The sequence below is a fragment of the Semicossyphus pulcher genome, unplaced genomic scaffold (genome assembly GCF_022749685.1).
Source record: "Semicossyphus pulcher isolate SPU_LCO1_2020_fin unplaced genomic scaffold, fSemPul1.0.p SCAF_6, whole genome shotgun sequence".
NCBI classification, from domain to species: domain Eukaryota; kingdom Metazoa; phylum Chordata; class Actinopteri; order Labriformes; family Labridae; genus Semicossyphus; species Semicossyphus pulcher.
This window is the reverse complement of record NW_027211737.1, coordinates 19544765-19564222: the sequence shown is the minus strand read 5'-3', so window position 1 is coordinate 19564222 and position 19458 is coordinate 19544765. Positions and strand designations below refer to the sequence as shown.

General features: G+C 42.5%; 4 protein-coding genes across 4 annotated transcripts; 1 reads left to right on the top strand and 3 right to left on the bottom strand.

Annotated features, from left to right (window-relative positions):
• The first annotated feature begins 280 nt into the window (after positions 1–280).
• On the top strand, positions 281–2320 carry LOC138609803 (piggyBac transposable element-derived protein 4-like). Its single transcript, XM_069682447.1, has one exon. The coding sequence runs from the start codon at positions 281–283 to the stop codon at positions 2318–2320; it is 2040 nt and encodes a 679-aa protein (XP_069538548.1).
• A 2774-nt stretch (positions 2321–5094) lies between these two features.
• LOC138610842 (arrestin domain-containing protein 3-like) lies at positions 5095–7995 on the bottom strand. Its single transcript, XM_069683686.1, has 5 exons — positions 7354–7995; positions 7085–7256; positions 6915–7002; positions 6575–6831; positions 5095–6098 (listed from the first exon to the last, which is right to left on the bottom strand). The coding sequence occupies exons 1-5, from the start codon at positions 7752–7754 to the stop codon at positions 5970–5972; spliced, it is 1047 nt and encodes a 348-aa protein (XP_069539787.1). The 5' UTR covers positions 7755–7995; the 3' UTR covers positions 5095–5969.
• Positions 7996–8205: 210 nt separating this feature from the next.
• Positions 8206–12716, bottom strand: LOC138610875 (arrestin domain-containing protein 3-like). The gene is made up of 6 exons (XM_069683728.1): positions 12443–12716; positions 12280–12340; positions 12051–12198; positions 11854–11950; positions 9544–9800; positions 8206–9142 (listed from the first exon to the last, which is right to left on the bottom strand). Exons 1-6 carry the CDS (start codon positions 12699–12701, stop codon positions 8876–8878), a joined length of 1089 nt encoding a protein of 362 aa, XP_069539829.1. The 5' UTR covers positions 12702–12716; the 3' UTR covers positions 8206–8875.
• A 1771-nt stretch (positions 12717–14487) lies between these two features.
• On the bottom strand, positions 14488–18413 carry LOC138610610 (arrestin domain-containing protein 3-like). Its single transcript, XM_069683401.1, has 7 exons — positions 18150–18413; positions 17456–17500; positions 17286–17346; positions 16869–17019; positions 16371–16467; positions 16035–16291; positions 14488–15507 (listed from the first exon to the last, which is right to left on the bottom strand). The coding sequence occupies exons 1-7, from the start codon at positions 18409–18411 to the stop codon at positions 15241–15243; spliced, it is 1140 nt and encodes a 379-aa protein (XP_069539502.1). The 5' UTR covers positions 18412–18413; the 3' UTR covers positions 14488–15240.
• Between the last annotated feature and the right edge of the window lie 1045 nt (positions 18414–19458).

Sequence of the window (19458 nt, the reverse complement as noted above, 5' to 3'; positions counted from 1 at the left end):
ACCAGCTGCAGTCGCAAAACGCCCTACAAAGCAGGACATGCATGCAGCTTCTGACGTCTGCGGCCACACTGCGCTACAAAGCCCAGAAAACCCAGGAGCGGAAACAATGAGAATCAGGCTTATAGACGCCGCATAGGTCCGCGACCAGCAAGTTTTTGGAGAAGAGGCTGCCTGTAAGTGGACATCAGTTCATTTCGGATGACCGGTTTGTGCGATTATTCCCCCACGTTGGAAAAATATATATAAAAAGACTCATGCAGGGGCACTTTAATACCCCGACATGGCGACGGCAAGAAAAGGGAGAGAGCTTTTTACTATTTTGGAAACTAGCGCGGACACAGAAAGTACCACGGTGTGCGACAGCCAAGACGCTCCGCTTAATCTTTCAGCCGATGTGAAGTGGTTTGAAATTCCGTACAGAAAGCCAGACTCGGACGAGGAAGACGGAGTGCGGGAAGAGGAGGAGGAGGAGGAGGAGGACGGCGAGGGGGAGAATGGATTCACGAGCACAGCAGCAGCCGCGGCGGAGGCTGCAGACGCGGCCAGCTTCATCGCAGGAGGAGGCTGCAACATAATTCTGGTGACTGGTAGTAACGGGCTCAAGCACGACGAGGAGGAGTACGCAGAGGACTGTTATTATTCTACCTCCACTAACTGCTCCGATAGCACCTCAAACGACTCGGATATTGATTTCTCCGATTTGGAGGAGGAGGAGCGCAGGAGTTTTTTCAGCTTTGAAGACGACTTGGACGAGGACTGCACTTCTCCGGACTTCTGGGGTGAACCTGACCAGGTGATCTCGATCGAGCCTTTCTGTGCTGTCAGCGGCCCTCAGCACTCGCTGGGGGACGATGCTGACACCCGTGACTATTTCCGGATACTCTTCCCAGATTCTCTTTTTGAACACATGGTGGAACAAACAAACAAATACGCCCTCTATCGGCAGAGGAGGAGTGGGAAATCAGACCCCCACTGGCACCCCACTGATGTCAGGGAGATGAGAGCTTATGTAGGTCTGAACATTCTTATGGGCATCAATCAGCTTCCAGACACCGGCATGTACTGGGCCAGTGATATTTTCATAGGCAACGCAGGCTTTAAAAAAACCATGACAGCCAGGCGCTTTGAGAAACTCACCCAGTACCTTCAGCTGTGTGACCGTGAGTCAGAGCCTGTGCGGGGGGAGCGTGGGTACGATGCCCTCTTCAAAGTCAGGCCTCTCCTTGATGTGGTAGAGAACACCATGTGGGACTCTTACACGCCCAATCGCTGTTTGACCATAGACAAGTGTGCCATTGTGATGAAGGGACGCTTCTCCCCCACACAGTACATGCCCTCCAAGCCCCTCAGGAAGGGGCTAACAGTGTGGATGCTGTGTGACTCTCGCTCGGGTTACTGCCACCGGGCCAAAATCCACATAGGCAAGCCAGGTGAAGACGAGGCAACAGCCACCCTGGGGTACAGGGTGGTGGCCTCCCTGGTGCGAGGCCTGGAGGGTCAGTACCACCACCTCTTCATGGACAGCTTCTTCACCTCAGTGACCCTCCTGCAGCGGCTGCTGAGGGACGGACTGTACGCCTGCGGGCCCACCCAGCCCGGCCGTAAAGGTTACCCAGAGGTCCTCCGCCCCCGTAATGTCGGCAAGCTCTCACAGGGTGAGTTCTACCAGTGCCAGCGTGGAAACCTGGTCGCTACTGTGACAAGGGACGCCAAAGTGGTTAGCTGCCTCTCCACCAACTCAGCGCCAGGGATTGTGGGTATCAGTCCAGGCCGGCAGCAGCGTGAGACAGACGGGGAGGGAGAGAGCGACGGCATAGAGAGCTCAGGGTTGTCTTATGGGGTTCCTCGACCTTTGCCCTTGCTGCTGTACCAGGAGAACATGCGGGGCGTCGACCTGTGCGACCAGCTGAGGGAGTGCTACCAGGTGGGCAGGCCCTGTAAGAAGTGGTGGCGCTACTTCCTGTGGTTCTACGTCAATCTGTGCATCGTCAATGCCTACATCATCCTGAGGGAGAGCAGAGGGGGGACGCCGCCAGCAGGCTTCAACGGCAAGCAGTTCACCCAGCGTCACTTCCGGGTGCGCCTGGCTCAGCAGCTGATCGGAGACTACCAAGGGGCAAGGGGCATGGAGCGGGCTGCACGCAAGAGACACGCAGACTCACCCATAGAGTACGGACACCGCCTGGAGCGCATGTCAGAGCGCTCCCGCCGCTGCAGGAACTGCACCAACAAGGGACTGAGGCACGAGAGTGTCTTCGGCTGCAAGATATGCAACGTCCACCTATGCAGGGGAGGATGCTTCTCTGAGTTTCATAAATAAAGATGAACAGTTTTTTTTGTTTTTATATCCTTTGTGTAATCGAACAACTTGTGTCAAGGGATTTTTTAAACAGTAAAACTATTTGTAATTCCAAAGGTTACCACTACAAGTGCACAATATAGTCACACACTTTACGTAGAGATAGTTTTAGAATAGAAGTATTATTGCACGTATAATAGAGAAAATAAAGAGAGGAACTGTAGATTATTTGAATTAGTGTAGAATGTTTTGCCTTCTGTAACACTGACAGATTGCCTTGTGTCACTTTTTATACATTTAAAATAAAGAGAAGGCTTTTATATGAAAAAGAAGAAATCAAACTTTTCTGCACTTACAGTAGATCAGAAAATGTTTACTATGGGAAGTTTATCTCTCTCCTTTTCCAAAATAAAAACTTCAGTATGATGTACTTTACCAAATCGCCTGTTTCTTTATGTGGTATTAGAGCATGAACAACAGTTAGCTGAAAAAACAATAATAGATCCTCAATCTGATTTGAAATAGGCTCAGCTCTGGTTGCTACACACATGAATCTGTGCGTCTCTGGGCCTTGAAGGGGACGCAGCTTGGAGCAATTAGAGAGCAGAAAAAGCCCCTCAGTTCTCTCCAGCCAGCGGACCTAGTGATGCCATCTCTTTCTCCAACCGCACCACAGACACACAGCCATCTGTGGCTCTATTACACCGAGTCCAAACCCAAAAAGTGGTACTTGTTACTGACATGATTGGAAAACAGAAGAAAGACGGCACAAACACACTTTTAGAGAAGAATCCGATCCGTATCGAGTGAGGACATTCATGTTAGTGAGCATGTACACGGTTAGTTAAATGTGGATTAAAGCAGTTCCTGCTATCCCAAAGATGGAGGACATTTGAGTGAAGATATATTTGTGACTATGGTTTAAACATCGTGTGTATTTCTGTCCACGCTGTTATCAGACTAGCATGCTAGTGGCTGCATGTAGGCAGATAGGCCGCTTCAGGAGGTCAGACTACTCGTCTCCTGTGTCTCCTCCTGAGGTCTCTCCTTCCTCTCTCTCCCTCTTTAGCACGCTGTCTCTCTCTCTCTCCCTCCTCCGGCTCTGCTGTGCCATCCTACACATTCACACACACACACACACCAAACACACACACACACACATATTACACACACACCCTCCCTTCCTCTGCACTCCACTCTCTCGCTCTCCCTCAGCCGTTCCCCAGCTGGGAGAGGGTTAGTCAACTGGACGGCCGTCCCGCTGATCTGCGGGAGCCCCTTTGGGGAGTTACCATGGCAACCGTGGCCGATGAAGACAGGGAGTCGCCAGCAGGCCCGCATGGTTGTCATGGTACTCGCTCTGGCTACGGAGGTGGGAGGTGCCAGAGGCCACACCTCCCTATCCCGTCTCCAAAACCAGGCAAGGCTGCAGTGTATGTGTGTAGGTGTGTGTGTGTGTGCGCGTGTGTGCGTGTGAGCTGGCTGGTTGACAGTCTGCACGCTGTACACGGAGCCAGACTGGTTACCAGGCAGGCTTTGCAACAGCACAGCCAAGACTGCTGCCAAAAAATGAAGAGAATGACATGAAGCTGCTGGTGAGACGTCTTCATGCAGGTGTAGGATTGAGGGATTAGAGGAATCTGTCACACCGTGTTCTGCACCACTCTGAAACTTTCTACTACATTTCACTGAAGAGCGTGAACCACGGTGCAGCTCTGCAGATATCTTTATGCAGGTGTAGGAGGCAGAATGAGCTAAATCTGCACCGTGTACTCTGCCACACGAAACCACACTGCAAATTTATGCTCTGTTCTGCTCAATCGTAAAGCCATAAGAGCTGTTATTTTCAATTTTCTCGACATTTGCTGAGTTATGTCGGCGGCTGTCATTCCTCCTTTCCCCACATAGTCATTATACTATCAAAGTTATTACAGTAATTGATACATTAGAAGCTGCTTCCAGGCATATTATTTGTATTACATTTTATATGCTTCCACTCAAATATTAATACATTTTCTAACAGGCTCAAGTGACACTTGATGACAAGTCAATTGCAGCAGATGTGAGCTGAAATATGAGTTTAATTTTCCAATTCCCACCATGGCAGTGCAGAGGACGTGCGAGGCAGAACAGTGCAGCTTGTGTTGGACACTCTTATGACTTCTTATTATAATAATAAGTGCAGAACATTTTCAATTTCTTATTTGTTTTCTGGGATGAACATGAAATCACAAGGGCCTGTATTTGCATCAGATCCAAACCCTCTCTCTCTCTCTCTCTCTCTCTCTCTCTCTCCCTCTCTCCCTCTCTGGGTAGGTGGGTGTGCACTTTGTGGTGTCACAATAACCAGATCTAATGTTTCCAGGATGGATCCCAACCATAAACTGCTCTGCTCTCAACATGTTTCCCCTCCTGGGCAGTAGAGAGAAATCTCTGACGCTCTGTCGAGAACATGGGCCTGGTTTCACTTAAGAACCGCTGGTTGGGCAACACATGTACTGTTCGAATCATGAATGCGCCTTTGTTCGACGCTTTCCTCTGTTGCAAAATGAGTCCGTGGACAAAGATGAGCGTGAGAATCAGCAAACATCTAACTCTCAGCCATCGCTGATTCATTGTTTTTCTCTCTGCTGTGATATATGAATGTTTGTTCCAAACAGTCGTGATTGAGAGGGGATGACGTACGACTTCTTCAGCATAGATTGAACGTATATTTAAAATCAATCGGTGTCTTACAGAAACGAAGCCTTTCTTTATAAAGAAAAGTCCCTCCGCCAATTCAGCTTGTTCTTTATTTTGTCATGTTACACATCCGTATACTCACATTTCAACATGAAATACTTTGCTTTTACTCAACTACATTTGACATATGTTACTTTCCAAAAAAATTTAACCAAAAACAAACTTATAAATAAATGTATGACTAACAATGAAACCAGTGTTTTCCAATCATTTGGACTTGTTACCTCTTATTAAAGCGTCTTGTTGGAGCCTCTTGAACTGTTTCAGATGTCTGTGAGCTGTGAGCATTTCCACAGAAGAGATATTGCCCCTCTAAAATGATCACTTGGTTTCACTGAAAGAACAGTTTGAGGCTCAAAGATCCTAAAATCCCTAATATTTAACAAACAAAGCAAAGATCAAAGATTGGGGAATATCTCAAAAAATGGAAACAGATTTGCAAACTTTGTTTTGTCTTCTTTCCTACCCCATTAAACTAAAGTACGCTACCTTAGTATAAAGCACTACCTTACAAGCAATACTAAGGCACTATATACATTTGGGGTATAAACAATTTTATAATGTAACACAGGAATGGCTCTTACTTTTGAGTAAGTAAATACTGCTGTCATCATACTATAGTAAGATTCTAAATAGTTGAATATTTTCTTCATTGTGATATTTGTACTAATGCTCATGATAGGAATCTGAGTACTTAGATTAAAGTACATCCATTCAAATGTGTCATCTGTTAGTTATTCTGCTTAGTGACACACATCTCCATCTAGTGGACAACAGAACACACAGTGAGCCCAGCTTTAGGCCCTTGAGGTAGTTTTATCTGTCAGCAGTAACCATTCCTCCTCTTTTAAAAGCATCTGCCGTGAACACGTCTTCTGTGTTGTAATTTTAGAGTCCCTCCATGTCCTTCTCCATCGTCTGCGTCATTTTAACCAGGAAGCTTTCTGAACCAGATGGACCTCTTTGGCTTTTGCTGGTGAGGTTTCGGCAAAGACCACAGGACGACCAGAGGAAGCTTGATCTCTGCAGCCTTTGCGAGGGGGACATCAAGGGTGACCTGGAGACACAGAAACACGACTGTTACTTTTAGGCACAAGCTGTCCAAATAAAGAGGAAAACATCTGAATTAACTAAATGTATAGAAATTCTACAAAATTCAGCATAAAGCATGCTTATGTTGGTACTATATAAAATATATCTTGCCGTATGTCTCTTACTATTTCTTCTTCTCTTTGTAACTGCACCAGTTTTTTCTAGAAATGTCTCACTGAAACCTTTGCAAGTTGATGGCAGAACAGAACAGGTCAGGCTGCAACATGACAACTTTTCCTACATGAGGGCTGTAACCTTTGACCTCTCCTCCCTTTTCCTCCCCCCTGTCCCTCCCTTCCCATCACTCAGCCACTGTGTGGCGCTGTTGCCATCATGCACTCTTTTTCAGCCTGACAGTCTCACACAGGTTCTGTTTAAGCAAGATTTTATAGAAGTAAATCAACAATGTCATCTTTAACTGCACAAAACCGACTTAATTACCTTGAGTCTGTACTCGAGCTTCATCATGCTGCAGTTGAAGAAGGTCGGGGGGAGCTGAGGAGGAATACTGAGAACTTTGGTTAGAGTCTGACTGCTCTCAGCAGGGACACCGTCTCCTGTCACAAACAGGGTCTCATTTGTGTGAACCATCCTCTTTGACTGAGCAGCAAACGTCTGCTTCTCACACAGGTAGAATTTAGGTGTTACTGTGCGTGCCGATTCATTGAGTACTTCTACAGAGACCCCCATTGCCTCACCTGGTTATATAGGAGAGAAAAAACATTAGTTATGCTGCAGTTGAGGCCGTTGAGAGAAAAGATGTCTAAGTGAATGTGTTTACCTTGCTTTACTCCCATTTTCTCCGAGGTCACATTCATAGTAACTTTTTTAGAGCCGAAAAATGAAATTCTGGTCGCACATTGTTGCTCCTGAAAAGGAAGACAAATCTCAACATATAGGATGAGGTTTATAATATATATAGTTGATGATTACATTGTTGTGCTGACTAACCTTAAGGCCGATGATTATCATGTCTGATTTGGAGGCGAAGGGGAACTCAGACTTGGTCAGAAAAGGAAACTCGGTCTTGGTTTTGTGGACTCTCCAGATGGACAGAGTCAACTGAGCTCGCAAACTATATGCAATTTTCCCCCATTTTCCCTCATAGGATGAAGGCATATCTCTGCAAGGAAATTATCCAGATGAATGAGAGATATTATTTTTATTTCACCAGCTGGTAAGAATTCTTTATTTCAAATAGTAAAATACATAAAACACACGTATTTGGGATCTCAAAGGTGAATGGAAACACATTTTTCCCAGCGCCGATGATTTCTGAACCTTTAAAAAAGAATAAAAATGTTAGATGTAAATTCCTTAATTTAACACACACATTTTTCACAAGAGAGAGGCAACACGAACCATCGCCTTTGTTTTTATCCTGCAGAATGACATGTTCAAAGTAAAAGTATTTCTTCTTGTCGCTGTGCACCTCTGTGTCGGGCCCTTTGTGCTCAGACCATGTGACCTTAGCTTTTCCTTTAGCTCTGACCACAAAACTCTGCACTTTGGTTTCCTTGCTGGTCACCACTGTCACCCTTCCAGAGAGGGTGTCCCCGGGAGAGAAGGTGCCTCGTTCACTTAACTTGTTGTAATCCAGCGAGAGATGCTTCACAGGCATGATAAGGCAGCATCAGATATCTTTCCAAAGGGTTGTAAAGTGAAACCACGAGAATGATCCTCCTTAGTGCAAAACAAATCCTGGAAATTAACTGGAAGCAGGTTTGTAGTGATCCATGGTGGGCCTTTCATTGACGAACAACAATCCAGAGAGACTTGAATATGCGCTGTAGCTGTGGACTTGTGTGGAGCTGTATCTGTGTCACACCTGGTCAGGTGACAGAGAGCTGCAGGTGTCACTTTCACACAGGTAACTCTAGCCGGCAGCCTTGCAGGCTACACTAGGCCAAATAAACTGAGATAAACAGTATGAATTTAAAAAGTAGAGCCTACTTTACAATAACATTACATCTGTTATCCATCCATTCACTGAAAAATGTCCCTGAAAATGTGTGAAACAGACACAATGCTTCACTTTGGCTTGTCACTTCAATAATGAGTAGCAATCCAAGATACCTGTTGTGTCAGTTAGCCTACAGAAGGAAGCATGTGAAGCCTGCTAAGCTAAATCAAAGAAGAGATCAGTTAGAGTTAGTTTGACATATGCTAACAGGAGCTCATGCTAACAGGAGCTAACTTGGGAGTCAGGAGGCATGTGATTGGCTGAAATGATGTAATTAAAAAATAATATTCAAATGACCACCATTTACGGAGATTTCTTAATTTATTTAACAATTTATTGGTTTAATTTTAATTTTGTACAATTTATTTATTTGAATATTTACATAATGTTTTGATTGACATTGAAGACTTTGGTTCTCAACACAAAGTTAGTACTTTATATACTACAAGATAATTTATTCACAATGTTTTATGACATTAAAAACAGAACATAAGTAGTAGTTTGCTTCCTCTGTAAAGTTCAGTCTTAAGACAGGAAGTGGAACGCGTAATGTGGTTTTAAAGGGAACACCATCCATCCATCCATTATCTATACCGCTTATCCTGTTCAGGGTCTCAGGGGGCTGGAGCCTATCCCAGCTGCCACTGGGCAAAGGGCGGGGTACACCCTGGACTGGTCGCCAGTCAATCAAGGGAACACCACATATTTCAAAAAAAAGTTTGTAAACAGCTCGTCAGGAGTACTTCCGTCTCTGTAACACGTTGTTGTAGGTGTTGTATTCAGAGTGCATTATGATATTTGCCATAATCATTAAAGGCGGGGTACATTGCTGCTGCTCCATATGGCGGCGGTGGATCGTCCGGTCTGGGTGCTGCTTGTGGTGGAGGTGTCATGCCCCAGGGTGCTGCGTTCGGGTTCCCAAAAGGTTCAAATCCAAAGCCAGCAGACGGAGGAGGTTGTTTCACAGCAGGAACCTCAGAGGCAGGCATGACGACTATGGGGAGTTTGATCTCGGGATCTGCAGCACATTTGATATCCAGATGGATCTGTGGAACACAATGTTGATGTTATGTAGTTGGATTTTACTTCTTTATATCACCAGAATCATACAGTATAAAGGCCTATGGTCCTATGTATTTTCATCAGATGAACATAACTAGCCTCTTTAGAATAATGGAAGATGGATGGGTTCAAAGCCTCTAGATAAATGCTGATATTCATAATTGGAAAGTTTTGTCTAAAGCCAGTTCAAGCCTTTGGGACTATCTTATGTTTCTTTGTTTTGTCACTAGAGGTCTCCTCTGTTCTACTGTAGATTTTCTAGCCCTTGAGTTTGTTCCATCTGTCAGTGCTCATTGGAATTTCCTGAGTTGATTATGTGATAAAAAGAAGAAATACAGGACTAACATCCACACACTAGCTTTTGACTATGATGAATGAGCTTTACCTTCAGCCTGTACTCCAGCTTGATGATGGAGCAGTTCAGGATGGAGGGAGGTAGTTCTCTCGGGATGGTGATCACCTTGGTAACAGTCTCTTTGCCAGAAGAGGCCACAGCCTCGAGCTTGTCCTTGAGGATCACAGTTGTGTGAACTCTCCTGCGACCCTGAGCAAAGAAACTCCTCTTCTCATACAGGGTGAACTTGGGCTTCACTGAACGAGTGGAGCGGTTGTTGATTTCAGCCTTGACCTGGAGAGCCTCACCTGGAAAGTGGAGAATCAAAAGCTTGTCTTCCTCTTTTATTCTCATTTCTTTTTCACCCCTCTCTCTCTATGACATACTAACCCTGGTTATATCCCACCACCCAACCATGACCTCCTTCCTCTCCTCACCCAACCTATCATACCGCTTTGACAACTGGTTATTTTCCTAACACTCTAAAAGCAGCTTGAGTGAACCGTCTTTTAAAGAAACCCGCATTTACCCCTTCTGGTGTAAATAATTATAGACCTGTCTCTCAACAACCTTCTTGAATCGCACCAGACTTGTTTCAAGGCAGACAGATCAACTGAGGCTGCCCTCCTTGCCATGACAGAGAGCGTCCAGGGGGCTAGAGAAGGCTCCTCCTGCTGGACCTCGCAGCAGTGTTTGACACAGTGAACAACCGGATCCTCCTCTCCAAGAACCCTCCGAGGACTGTGAGTCTCAGGTTCTGCACTCTGCAGGATGACACCTACAGGGTTTCTTATCTACAGAACTGCGTGTCATCACTCAGTGGATGTCTGCAGACCATCTGAAGCTGGACCTTACCAAGACCAGGTTACTTTTCATTCCCATGATTGCATCTTCCTTCCTAAATCTCTCTATTGCCTTTGAGAACTCTATGTTGACCCCTTCTTTGACTGCATGAAACCAGGGTGTGACACTGGGTTACAAGCTGTCCCTTGTTGCAAACATGATTGCCACAACCTGCTTCTGCAAAATCTTTCATCATAACATGGTGGATAAATCCATTCCTCTTTAAATCCATCCATCCAAGAGTAACGCAGCTTGCTCCTGGCAGGTGTGCCTGCAGGTGTCATCAGACCTCTGCAGCTCAAGCAGAATGCAGCAGCTCTCGTGGTCTTCAACCTTCCCAAGTTCTCCCACACTGCGCCCAACTCCCCACCTTTCACTGCCTACCAGTGGCAAGTGTCTTAATCCAGGCACACCCCCTACTGTGCTGCGAACGGCCCAGACTATCCAACTAATCTTCAAACTCTTTGTGTAAACCTTTTTGGGTCTTATTCAGACGCCCAAGCTAGGATCTGTTGGGTGTCACACAGCCAAGGTTTGGAAAAACATCATTGAGTAGATTTAAATAATAGCGTGATTTACTTTTGGTTTCACATTAGACTCAATACCTGGTCTCCTGACCAAAGGTCCTGTGTTCTTCAGAATATCTATCACCCCTGTTGCCAAGTGGACTTTGCTGGCCTTTCTACTACGTTACTAACTGCAGGTTCTCTGAGCATCTAATACATCTAATCAAAATGATGGACCGAGCTTTCCTTTGACATTACAACAAAAGAAACCTCCACACACAATCCATCGCAGACTGAAAACAAATCTGTTCGTAATGCACCTTGGACCATTAAAAAAGCAACTCTCTGTCTATCTCTTATTGTTTCTAAATATAGCGCTATAGACGCAGATTTGATCACATTGGAGTACTGGCATGATTCTTGTAATTTTTGGGTTTTTCTAGTGTGATTGAATTAAATTTTTCTTGGTCACTCTGGAGGAAAGAGCCATCTAGGAGGGGCTTGAATCGTGCTCCAGCACACTGGAAATGGGACTTGAAAATAGCCCAAATGTCACGCTACTATTCCACACAGTGGCTTCCTTAGCTTCACATTGTCGGCCAGATTTCTGATGATGATTGGCACTGACTGCTTTCTTCATCCCTGTTTTTTAATGCAGGAAAAGAATAAGCATGTTTTTTATAGAGACTAACACACGGTTGCTGGTTTTTTGTTCCAGTGATCTAAGATACAAACTCATTTTTTCCAGGGCCGGGCAATGATTGGATTACCCTGCTAGAGCTCAAGAAGGCACAGACTTGTTGTTGGACTGTGTTGACCCTCCGGCAACTCCTTACAAGGTGCACTGTTACCCTGTTGCCTTTAAACAACGTAATGCTGCGGTAAATATTCTTTAACCAAACCTGATATACCTGCTCCTTAAAAAAAACAAGAGAGCTGAGTTTTGACTAAACAAGGAAAGGCAGTGCAATACGTCTGATGCAGGATAAGTTCTTTGAGCCTGGATTATTACCTTGCATGTATCCCATCCGCTTGGTTTGAACATCCAATGAAACATTTCCAGAGCCAAAAACCTTGACAGATTTATCCTTGCAACCGTACTGAGGATCCTGAAAGAACAGATTCAAACGCAGATTAAAGCATGTGTCTCCTCTGCATGAATATTCATAACTTAAATGGTTGTATTTTTAAAGATGAGTGGTTTCCTACCATAAGTCCGGGGGTGTCCATGTCTGCTTTGGACACAAAGGTGAAGTGTGCTTTTGTCTTTTTCGTCAGCTTCATGGACTGCTTCAGCTCTGCCTTTACCTTGTGAACTATTCTGCCTATGCAGGCTGTGAACGTTGACGGGATTTTTCTGTAAAGTGCAACAAAAGAAAATGTACTTAAATGAATTCAAACATGTATCTTAAATGAGGATTAAGCAAAGTATAGGCACCTGTCAGGAATTGAGAAGGTAAAAGGAAACACATGTCTTCCTTTGCTGATGACCTCAGTGCCTGCAACAGAGTTACGTGTTTAAACTGTGTATTAATTATTAATTGTTCTTGCATTAGCTACATGTATCACAAATCAATGATTGTATTAATTTCATACGTTACCATCTTGTCTTGCCTCTCTCAAGATATGATGTCTGACTTCATAATACTTCTCACTAGACCTGTACACATGATGTTGATGTTGCCCGTAATGTTCGGACCAGCACACCCGAGCTTTTCCTTTTGCTATGAAAACAAGCGACTGGATTTTAGTTTCCTTTGAAACCGCCACGATGATTCTTCCATTAATAGTATCTCCGTTTGTAAAAGTATTCCTGCTGTTGACCGCATCATATTCAATAGAGAAATTCTGGATGGTCATTTTCCTCACAGAAAATCAAAATCTCCCGTATCACGTAGAGCGAACTGAAGCCTTGTGAACTCTGAGCAGCTGCTTGGCTCTGCTTTTATCTGATGTAAGGTATGCAGATCCTGTGGAACCTGTTTTTCTTACCTGTTTGTCCACAATGCACAGTGACAACGAGTGAGGAAATAGCTTACTAAAAGAGGAACAACAAAAGCTTAAACTGCAACTGGATGATCATTGAGGCAATTTGTCACATTATCTCTTTACGCTCAGAGGGCGGAGTGAAATAACCTGTTTATTTAACCTGGTTTATGACTGTCACATGCCGCACTTTCTCAATGACATGAAGTCATCAGTCACATGAAATGTTTTCCACTCACATCAAAACTAATTTCCGTTTACTATATGTACTCCACGTGCTGTCTGACATAATGGAAAGTTACAGTCAGTGACAGTGACTCATCTTAACACAAACAAACAATGTTGCATTTACTCTGCGGAAATAACTTGAAGGAGGGTTTGTTTGGAAACCATTTATGTGTATGTTAATGAAATACGACATAAGGGTGGTTTAAAGAGTCTTTAATATTTCCCAACGCCCTGAAATTTTTGGGGAAAAAGAAGCTGCTTTTTTTTTAAAAAAAACAGAAATTTGAAAATGTTAATTAACTACACTCACCCTTTTTTGGACGACATACTGTATGTTTCACTGGCAGATATAATACGAAATATATACAAGGCCAACACTTATTCAGATTTGGTGCAACACATGAAGACCAGGTCTATTTCATCAAGTTTCAAACATGTCATATGTTAAAAAATATAAGAATGAAAGTCTGACCTTTTGACCCAAACCTCTATACACAGGTTATGTTTCTTTATTTGATCAGGGATAATGTACAAAGAACATTAACCTTATATAAAACAAGGAGAGATGTATCGCACCGTGTTTTACCCTGGTGCTGTCTGGTATCATCTGTAATCAAGACACAGGCAAGAATATAAGTCCATTCCACAGGAAGTCATCCCTGCCTGCGGCCATCAAACTTTTTAACTCCTCCTTTTGACTTTCTTGAATCAGAGTATATATATATATATATTTACGCTATTTATATTTGTATTCATTTCTATTTTTCTTTATGCTTCCTGTCTTGACTGTAACGACCAAATTATCTCTGATTTCCAAAAAGGAAGTTTATCACATTTTATCTCATTTAAACCTCCTGTGAGTTTTGCAGATTATGGAACAGACTGAAATAAATTCTGGTTACTCTGTATGACCTACGAAAGCAAATCAGACCATCAGCAACAAGACTGATATTTCTATACAGTTATTTTAAATGCCTGAAACTGCTGATGGGGGTAGGTGTCAGACGAAGCGATTAACTGCACGCTGCCTTTGTTTACATTTTCCAGGGCAGATATTTAAAGTGAGTGATAAATATGACTGTTAAAGAAAGCAGTAAGAGATTGTTTGATAACAGCACGTAAGCATGTACAGGAGAAAATCAGCAGAGGTAAAAAGAAAACAATTGACAGAAGCTTTCTGTACATATGTTTTGTTAAATAACCACATTCGAGAACTGTAGTGAAACAATCCGTTCTTTCAACATCTCCACATTACTCTTTTTAGAAGAACTGCAATAAATCGCTTTATTCTGCAGGTGTTCACCACAGACACTGCTGTCTTTCCTCTGTGTATTCACACAGTCAAGACATTTTTCTGTGTGAATATTCCTGAAACACTAACATACTAAAAAAGACATAAAAGAAGCAATGATGAATATCAGACACAACAAACTGTCATGCAGAGATTTATTTAAAGGCCACAGAAGAGAAATGTAATGGACAACACTGGCCATATTTTATAACAATATAACTCAATACAAAAAAAAGGCCACAACCGATGTTTACACATTATACAAAAAGAGTATATATGTTCTAGAAATTATTTATATATCTTTATATTTGAGAGAAGCATCCCACTCAAGAAAAGGACAACAGACTTGTTTTTCCTATATTACATGACAGTTGTTAAAAATGTGTAAAGAAAAACATTTAACAGTCTGTTGGATTTATAGATAATATTCAAATAGTTTGGGATGCAAAGCAGCAGGGTAACCCAGCAACTCTGTGTTGCATTTCCACAAGAAACGAGCCGTTTGAGGGACATCAGTTTATAAAATTGGTCAAAGTGAAAGCAGCAGACTCACGTTTTTAACTTTCTGTTACTCGTGGGAGTTAAGCTTGAATATGCTCGAATCTGCAATTCCTATAATGCAACTGAGCAGCATCTTTCATCGGACATCCCCTCCCTGTTAAGTTCCCCTTATCTTGTCCATGGTGTAACATGTTTTAAGTCTCAAACTAGCTTAAGATAATCCTGATAACATCGTCACCATTTGAGCTGTAAAATATGTTAACTATTTTCACAGGCTGAGTCATACTAACTATGACTAGTTAACGGACCTAAAATCAGAGTGGTGCCTTTTAATGCTGGTCCAACACCTTAGTCGCACTCTTCCATCACTATTTGTTTTACACCTTATTTTAGTCACTGATATTTATTACCATAATCTGTCATCGGAGGGTACATTGTGTATGCTCCATAAGGAGGTGGAGGATCCACAGACTGGGATGCTGCTGGTAGCTGTGGTGGTGGTACATTACCCCATGCTGGTGGGTTTGGGTTCCCAAATGGTTGAAATCCAAAAGCAGAGGCAGCAGGTGGTGGAGCCACGGCAGAAAGCTGAGAGGCTGGCAGGATGGTTATTGGAAATTTGATCTCTGGGTCTGAAGCGTATTTGATGTCCAGGTAGACCTGTGGAAACAGCAATTCAACAATTCAGTCACAAACACCTTTGTGGGATCAGCCTTATCTTGGGCAACAACTAGAACCTCTCTTTTATTAGCATTAAGCGTTAAATAATTATTAGTCATGCAGTGCCCTATAATAATATGCAGTTCAGGAACCTAGACAACCCAGAGGCCCCAGTAGGTTTAAATATGAAGTGGAGTTGTATAGATGATATACTTTATTAAAACTGTTTATGCTCTGTCCTAGGGGCAGCAAATAAAGGGAGAATAGAAAGGGCCCCAGGACAGAGCCCTGCAGTACACCACATGATAGTGGCGAGGACTCAAAGACCTAATAGAGACTGAGAAACTTCGGTCAGCAAGACAGGATGAGAACCACTCAAATGCTATGCCTGATATTGCCACACATTAAAAATCCATTAAATCTTGTACGTTTATTGGATGGAAAGAGTCCAAGACGGCAGTGGTAAGGGAGGAGATAGCACTAGGTGGGTGAGAGTTATGGTGCAAAATGTTCATAATGATGCTTACCCTGAGTCTGTACTCTGCTTTGATGTTACTGCAGTTGAGGATGGAGGGCTCAATATCATGGGGGATGGTAATGACTTGTGTGACATTCTGGTTGGAAGAGGGAGGGATGGGCTCTCCGACTTCTTTCAGGAGGTCTTTGGTGCTGACTCTTCTTTTCCCGTCTGCAAAGAAGCTGTGCTTTCTGTACACACAGAAGTTGGGCTTGATCTCACGAGACGACTTGTTTTCAATGCAGGCCATAACCTTTAATCCCTCTCCTGCAAAAAGAGGAGGAGAATCAAAATAACTCTTGGTATAAGACCTATAATGTAGTATATATCACATTGGAGCGCTTACCTTGAAAGAAACCTGATTTTTCAAGACGCACATCCATGGCTACCATTCCTGAGTTGAAAAATTTCAGTTTCTTATCCTTGGACTGATGCTGTGGGGTCTGAAAGACGATCGACAAACAACACGGCAAAAAAAATAAATATAACCAAAGGGTTTTATTCTGGATTCACAAAGGTCCACGTCTGGTGCCTGCTTATGCACTAACTGAGCCAATTTAAGGATGCCTTGCTAAAATATCATTAGATACTATTTTTACCACGGACACAAAAATAATTTCAACATTAATATTTCAGGATATAGCCTAAAAGTGTTCACCAGCTTGTGTGCACTTTTAAATCTACAAATATGCTCCTGGGGGCAGTTGGGCTTAAATCACATTGTACTACACACATCCTTGCAGGTAGCCTTCTAAAACAGGGCTGAACTTCACTAATTCAACTGCTGTCACCAAGCCATGCAGGTGTGAGAATGACGGGAATGAAAATGTAATTCAGTACTTACCATTAACTCAGGGTACATGTTCATGTCTTCATTCGACACAAAGTTGATCTTAATTTTATCTTTCTGGCTGATCCTCATTGATCTGCTCAGCTTGGCTTTCAGCGTGTACGTAATTTTTCCAACCGAGCCCTTGAAGGAGGAGGGCATTGTCCTAAAGCACAGGAGCAGAGGGTGAATGCATTTTTGAATGCATTGCACAAAGCAAGCTTTTAATTGAATATGCAGACTGTGCAAGAGGTCGTTAAAGTAATGCAACCTTTAACTTGTCTAATTGTTTTATTAGAGCATGCTTTCAAAATATACTGAATATACAAAACCCAAAATTGATACCATATTGTTTGAAAATCTAAATATGAAGACGATAAGGGGCTGTCCACTTTGGCTTATTAAGGAACTATTAAAAGAAAGATGACTCACTGGAGAGGGATCACAAAAGTGAATGGGTAAACATGACGTCCTGGAGCAACAACATTGCTGTCTGAAAAGCAAGCAGAAATGTATTAAAATAATGTTCAACTCTTTGTTTTCTATCACCCAAAGAGTTTCTAAAGGGCTTCACCACAGGATGAGAAAACGATGAAGCTTACATGTTTCTCCATTCTGCTGTGTCAGTAGAGTTTCGTTTTCATCAGCTAAAGACAAATCAGAACAATGAATTAGCGGCAATTTCCTGACCTTTTAACACCTTTGGTCTAAAAAATCTCAGTGAAACAATCTGCCATCATGCAACATCAAATCCCCAAAGATCAGTTTACTATTACAGTAAAAATCTTCTTAACTGAGGAGATAAAACCAGAAAATTACTGAAGACAACTTCAAAACAGGTGCCAAATAATTTGATCTTTATTCCAAATGGGCCTATTTTTATTTACATGTTTAAAAATTGTGTTATTGAGAATTAAACGTTTATATTAAGTAATATATCTCTGGAACACATTTTAATTGACTTTTGAGGGATTATTTGATGTTATTTTGCAATAAGAATCGTAAATCATAGCATCTGTATCTTGTCTTAGCTAAATTTGCTTGTTTGCGTCTCATAACATGAAGGCTAACGTTTAAAATTGATAATATTTTTAACGTAACATAATATAAACAACGTGTCAACTTCTATGAACTTAAACCCGGAAGGGAGGAGGTCAAATTGGTTGGACGGTTTTTTTCCACTATCTAACGGACAACAGCCAACTTCTTAACATTGCATAATTTCGGGGAGCTTTTATTTTGAAAGTTCTGCAGCGGTCTTGCGATTCTTCCACACTAGGCTACTTTTCCACTTACCTTTGGCATTTTTGTCTCGAATCAAGTAATGTTTGATGCTGAAGTACTTGTCCTTGGAGTGGTAAACAACAGTGACTTGACCATGCCTCTCGGTCCACAACACTTCGGCTTTGCCCTTAAACTGGACCAACAGGGATTCTATCTCGCAATCTTTAGCCACCTCGAGCGTGACCAGACCGGAAACCGAGTCGCCACTCGTGAACGTATCTTTATCATTAATAGGATTATGAGTAACTTTGAGGCTCTGTACGGTGCTCGACATGATTTTGAAGTAGAGGTATTGGAAAGAAGGGGGGGAGGGCTGAAACCTGAGAGCGATAAAATGCGACCCCACCCCAGACTTCCTCGATGGGTGTATCCTAGTCCTGAGGAGGAGCCGTGGCGCAAACAGGGATTTAGGTGGTGTTTTAAGAGAAGCCTAACAAGTTAATTGTTTGAAACAGTGTTTTTGACAAGTAAAGTCTAGTTTCCTATTTTGTGTGGAATGCTGGGAATGTTTCCTCTACCCGTCTTTATAAAGTGATACACACACATACACACACACACGCAAAGGTATGCAACTCTGCTGACTGACCCCTCACCTTCTGTCATGTTCTTGGGTTAATTTCCTCAAAGTTTAAGATAAAGTTTAAAAATATTGACTATGGCTATAATTATGAATCCAAGCACATCTAAACACTGTAGTAGGAAATTATATTTTAAACTTTGTGGTTGATGTGAAACGTTTTCTGATGCTTATACTGCTTTTTTCTTTATTCCATTATTTTATGGTCCGTAGAGAACCTTGGTGTTACAGCACACCTGTTGCAGTGTTGCCCTGAGCTGAGGCACATTAAACAATGGTTAAGGTATATATATAAACTCAAAATAAGTCTTTTAAACACATCAAACATACATCTTTACATACTCGAGAACGTGCTTGTATTTTTTTATTTGACATAAAGTTATTTCAATTTTAAAGAAGTCAAAAAGTGATACTTTTTCTCACAAGTGGGTGGGACAGTGTCCTGGGAAGCTCTGCTCCCTACATGTCCGGGGGGAATTGTGTACATTCCTTTTCTTAAAGGGGCGGTATGAGGTCTGAAAAGGCAGTCTACCATGTCACTATGTGTAAAAACATAAAGTTTACGTCAATATTAAGTTTTACATTTCTAAAATCTGAATATCAAGAAGGATGTTTGTTGTGTCTGCTGTATTTCTTTAAAGAATAATTTGTCTCTTAGTTTTTGCTGTATATCATACCATACTATTGCACTTAGTTTTCTATGAAATTTCAGGTTCTTCTTTTTTCCAACAAGGATTCTTGTCT

Bases quoted from the DNA above. Each gene is read 5' to 3' on its own strand.
- LOC138610610 (XM_069683401.1), bottom strand. From the start codon at position 18,411: ATGTCGAGCACCGTACAGAGCCTCAAAGTTACTCATAATCCTATTAAT. The intron at 17,501-18,149 runs GTAAGTGGAAAA...ATTTGTCTTTAG, and splicing joins TCGAGACAAAAATGCCAAAG to CTGATGAAAACGAAACTCTA. The intron at 16,292-16,370 runs GTAAGCGCTCCA...CTCTTTTTGCAG, and splicing joins AAAATCAGGTTTCTTTCAAG to GAGAGGGATTAAAGGTTATG.
- LOC138610842 (XM_069683686.1), bottom strand. From the start codon at position 7,754: ATGCCTGTGAAGCATCTCTCGCTGGATTACAACAAGTTAAGTGAACGA. The intron at 6,832-6,914 runs GTAAACACATTC...CTATATAACCAG, and splicing joins GAAAATGGGAGTAAAGCAAG to GTGAGGCAATGGGGGTCTCT. The intron at 6,099-6,574 runs GTAATTAAGTCG...CTGTGTCTCCAG, and splicing joins AGCTCGAGTACAGACTCAAG to GTCACCCTTGATGTCCCCCT.
- LOC138609803 (XM_069682447.1), top strand. From the start codon at position 281: ATGGCGACGGCAAGAAAAGGGAGAGAGCTTTTTACTATTTTGGAAACT.
- LOC138610875 (XM_069683728.1), bottom strand. From the start codon at position 12,701: ATGACCATCCAGAATTTCTCTATTGAATATGATGCGGTCAACAGCAGG. The intron at 9,801-11,853 runs GTAATAATCCAG...TCCACTTTCCAG, and splicing joins GCGGATGGGATACATGCAAG to GTGAGGCTCTCCAGGTCAAG. The intron at 9,143-9,543 runs GTAAAGCTCATT...TGTGTTCCACAG, and splicing joins AGCTGGAGTACAGGCTGAAG to ATCCATCTGGATATCAAATG.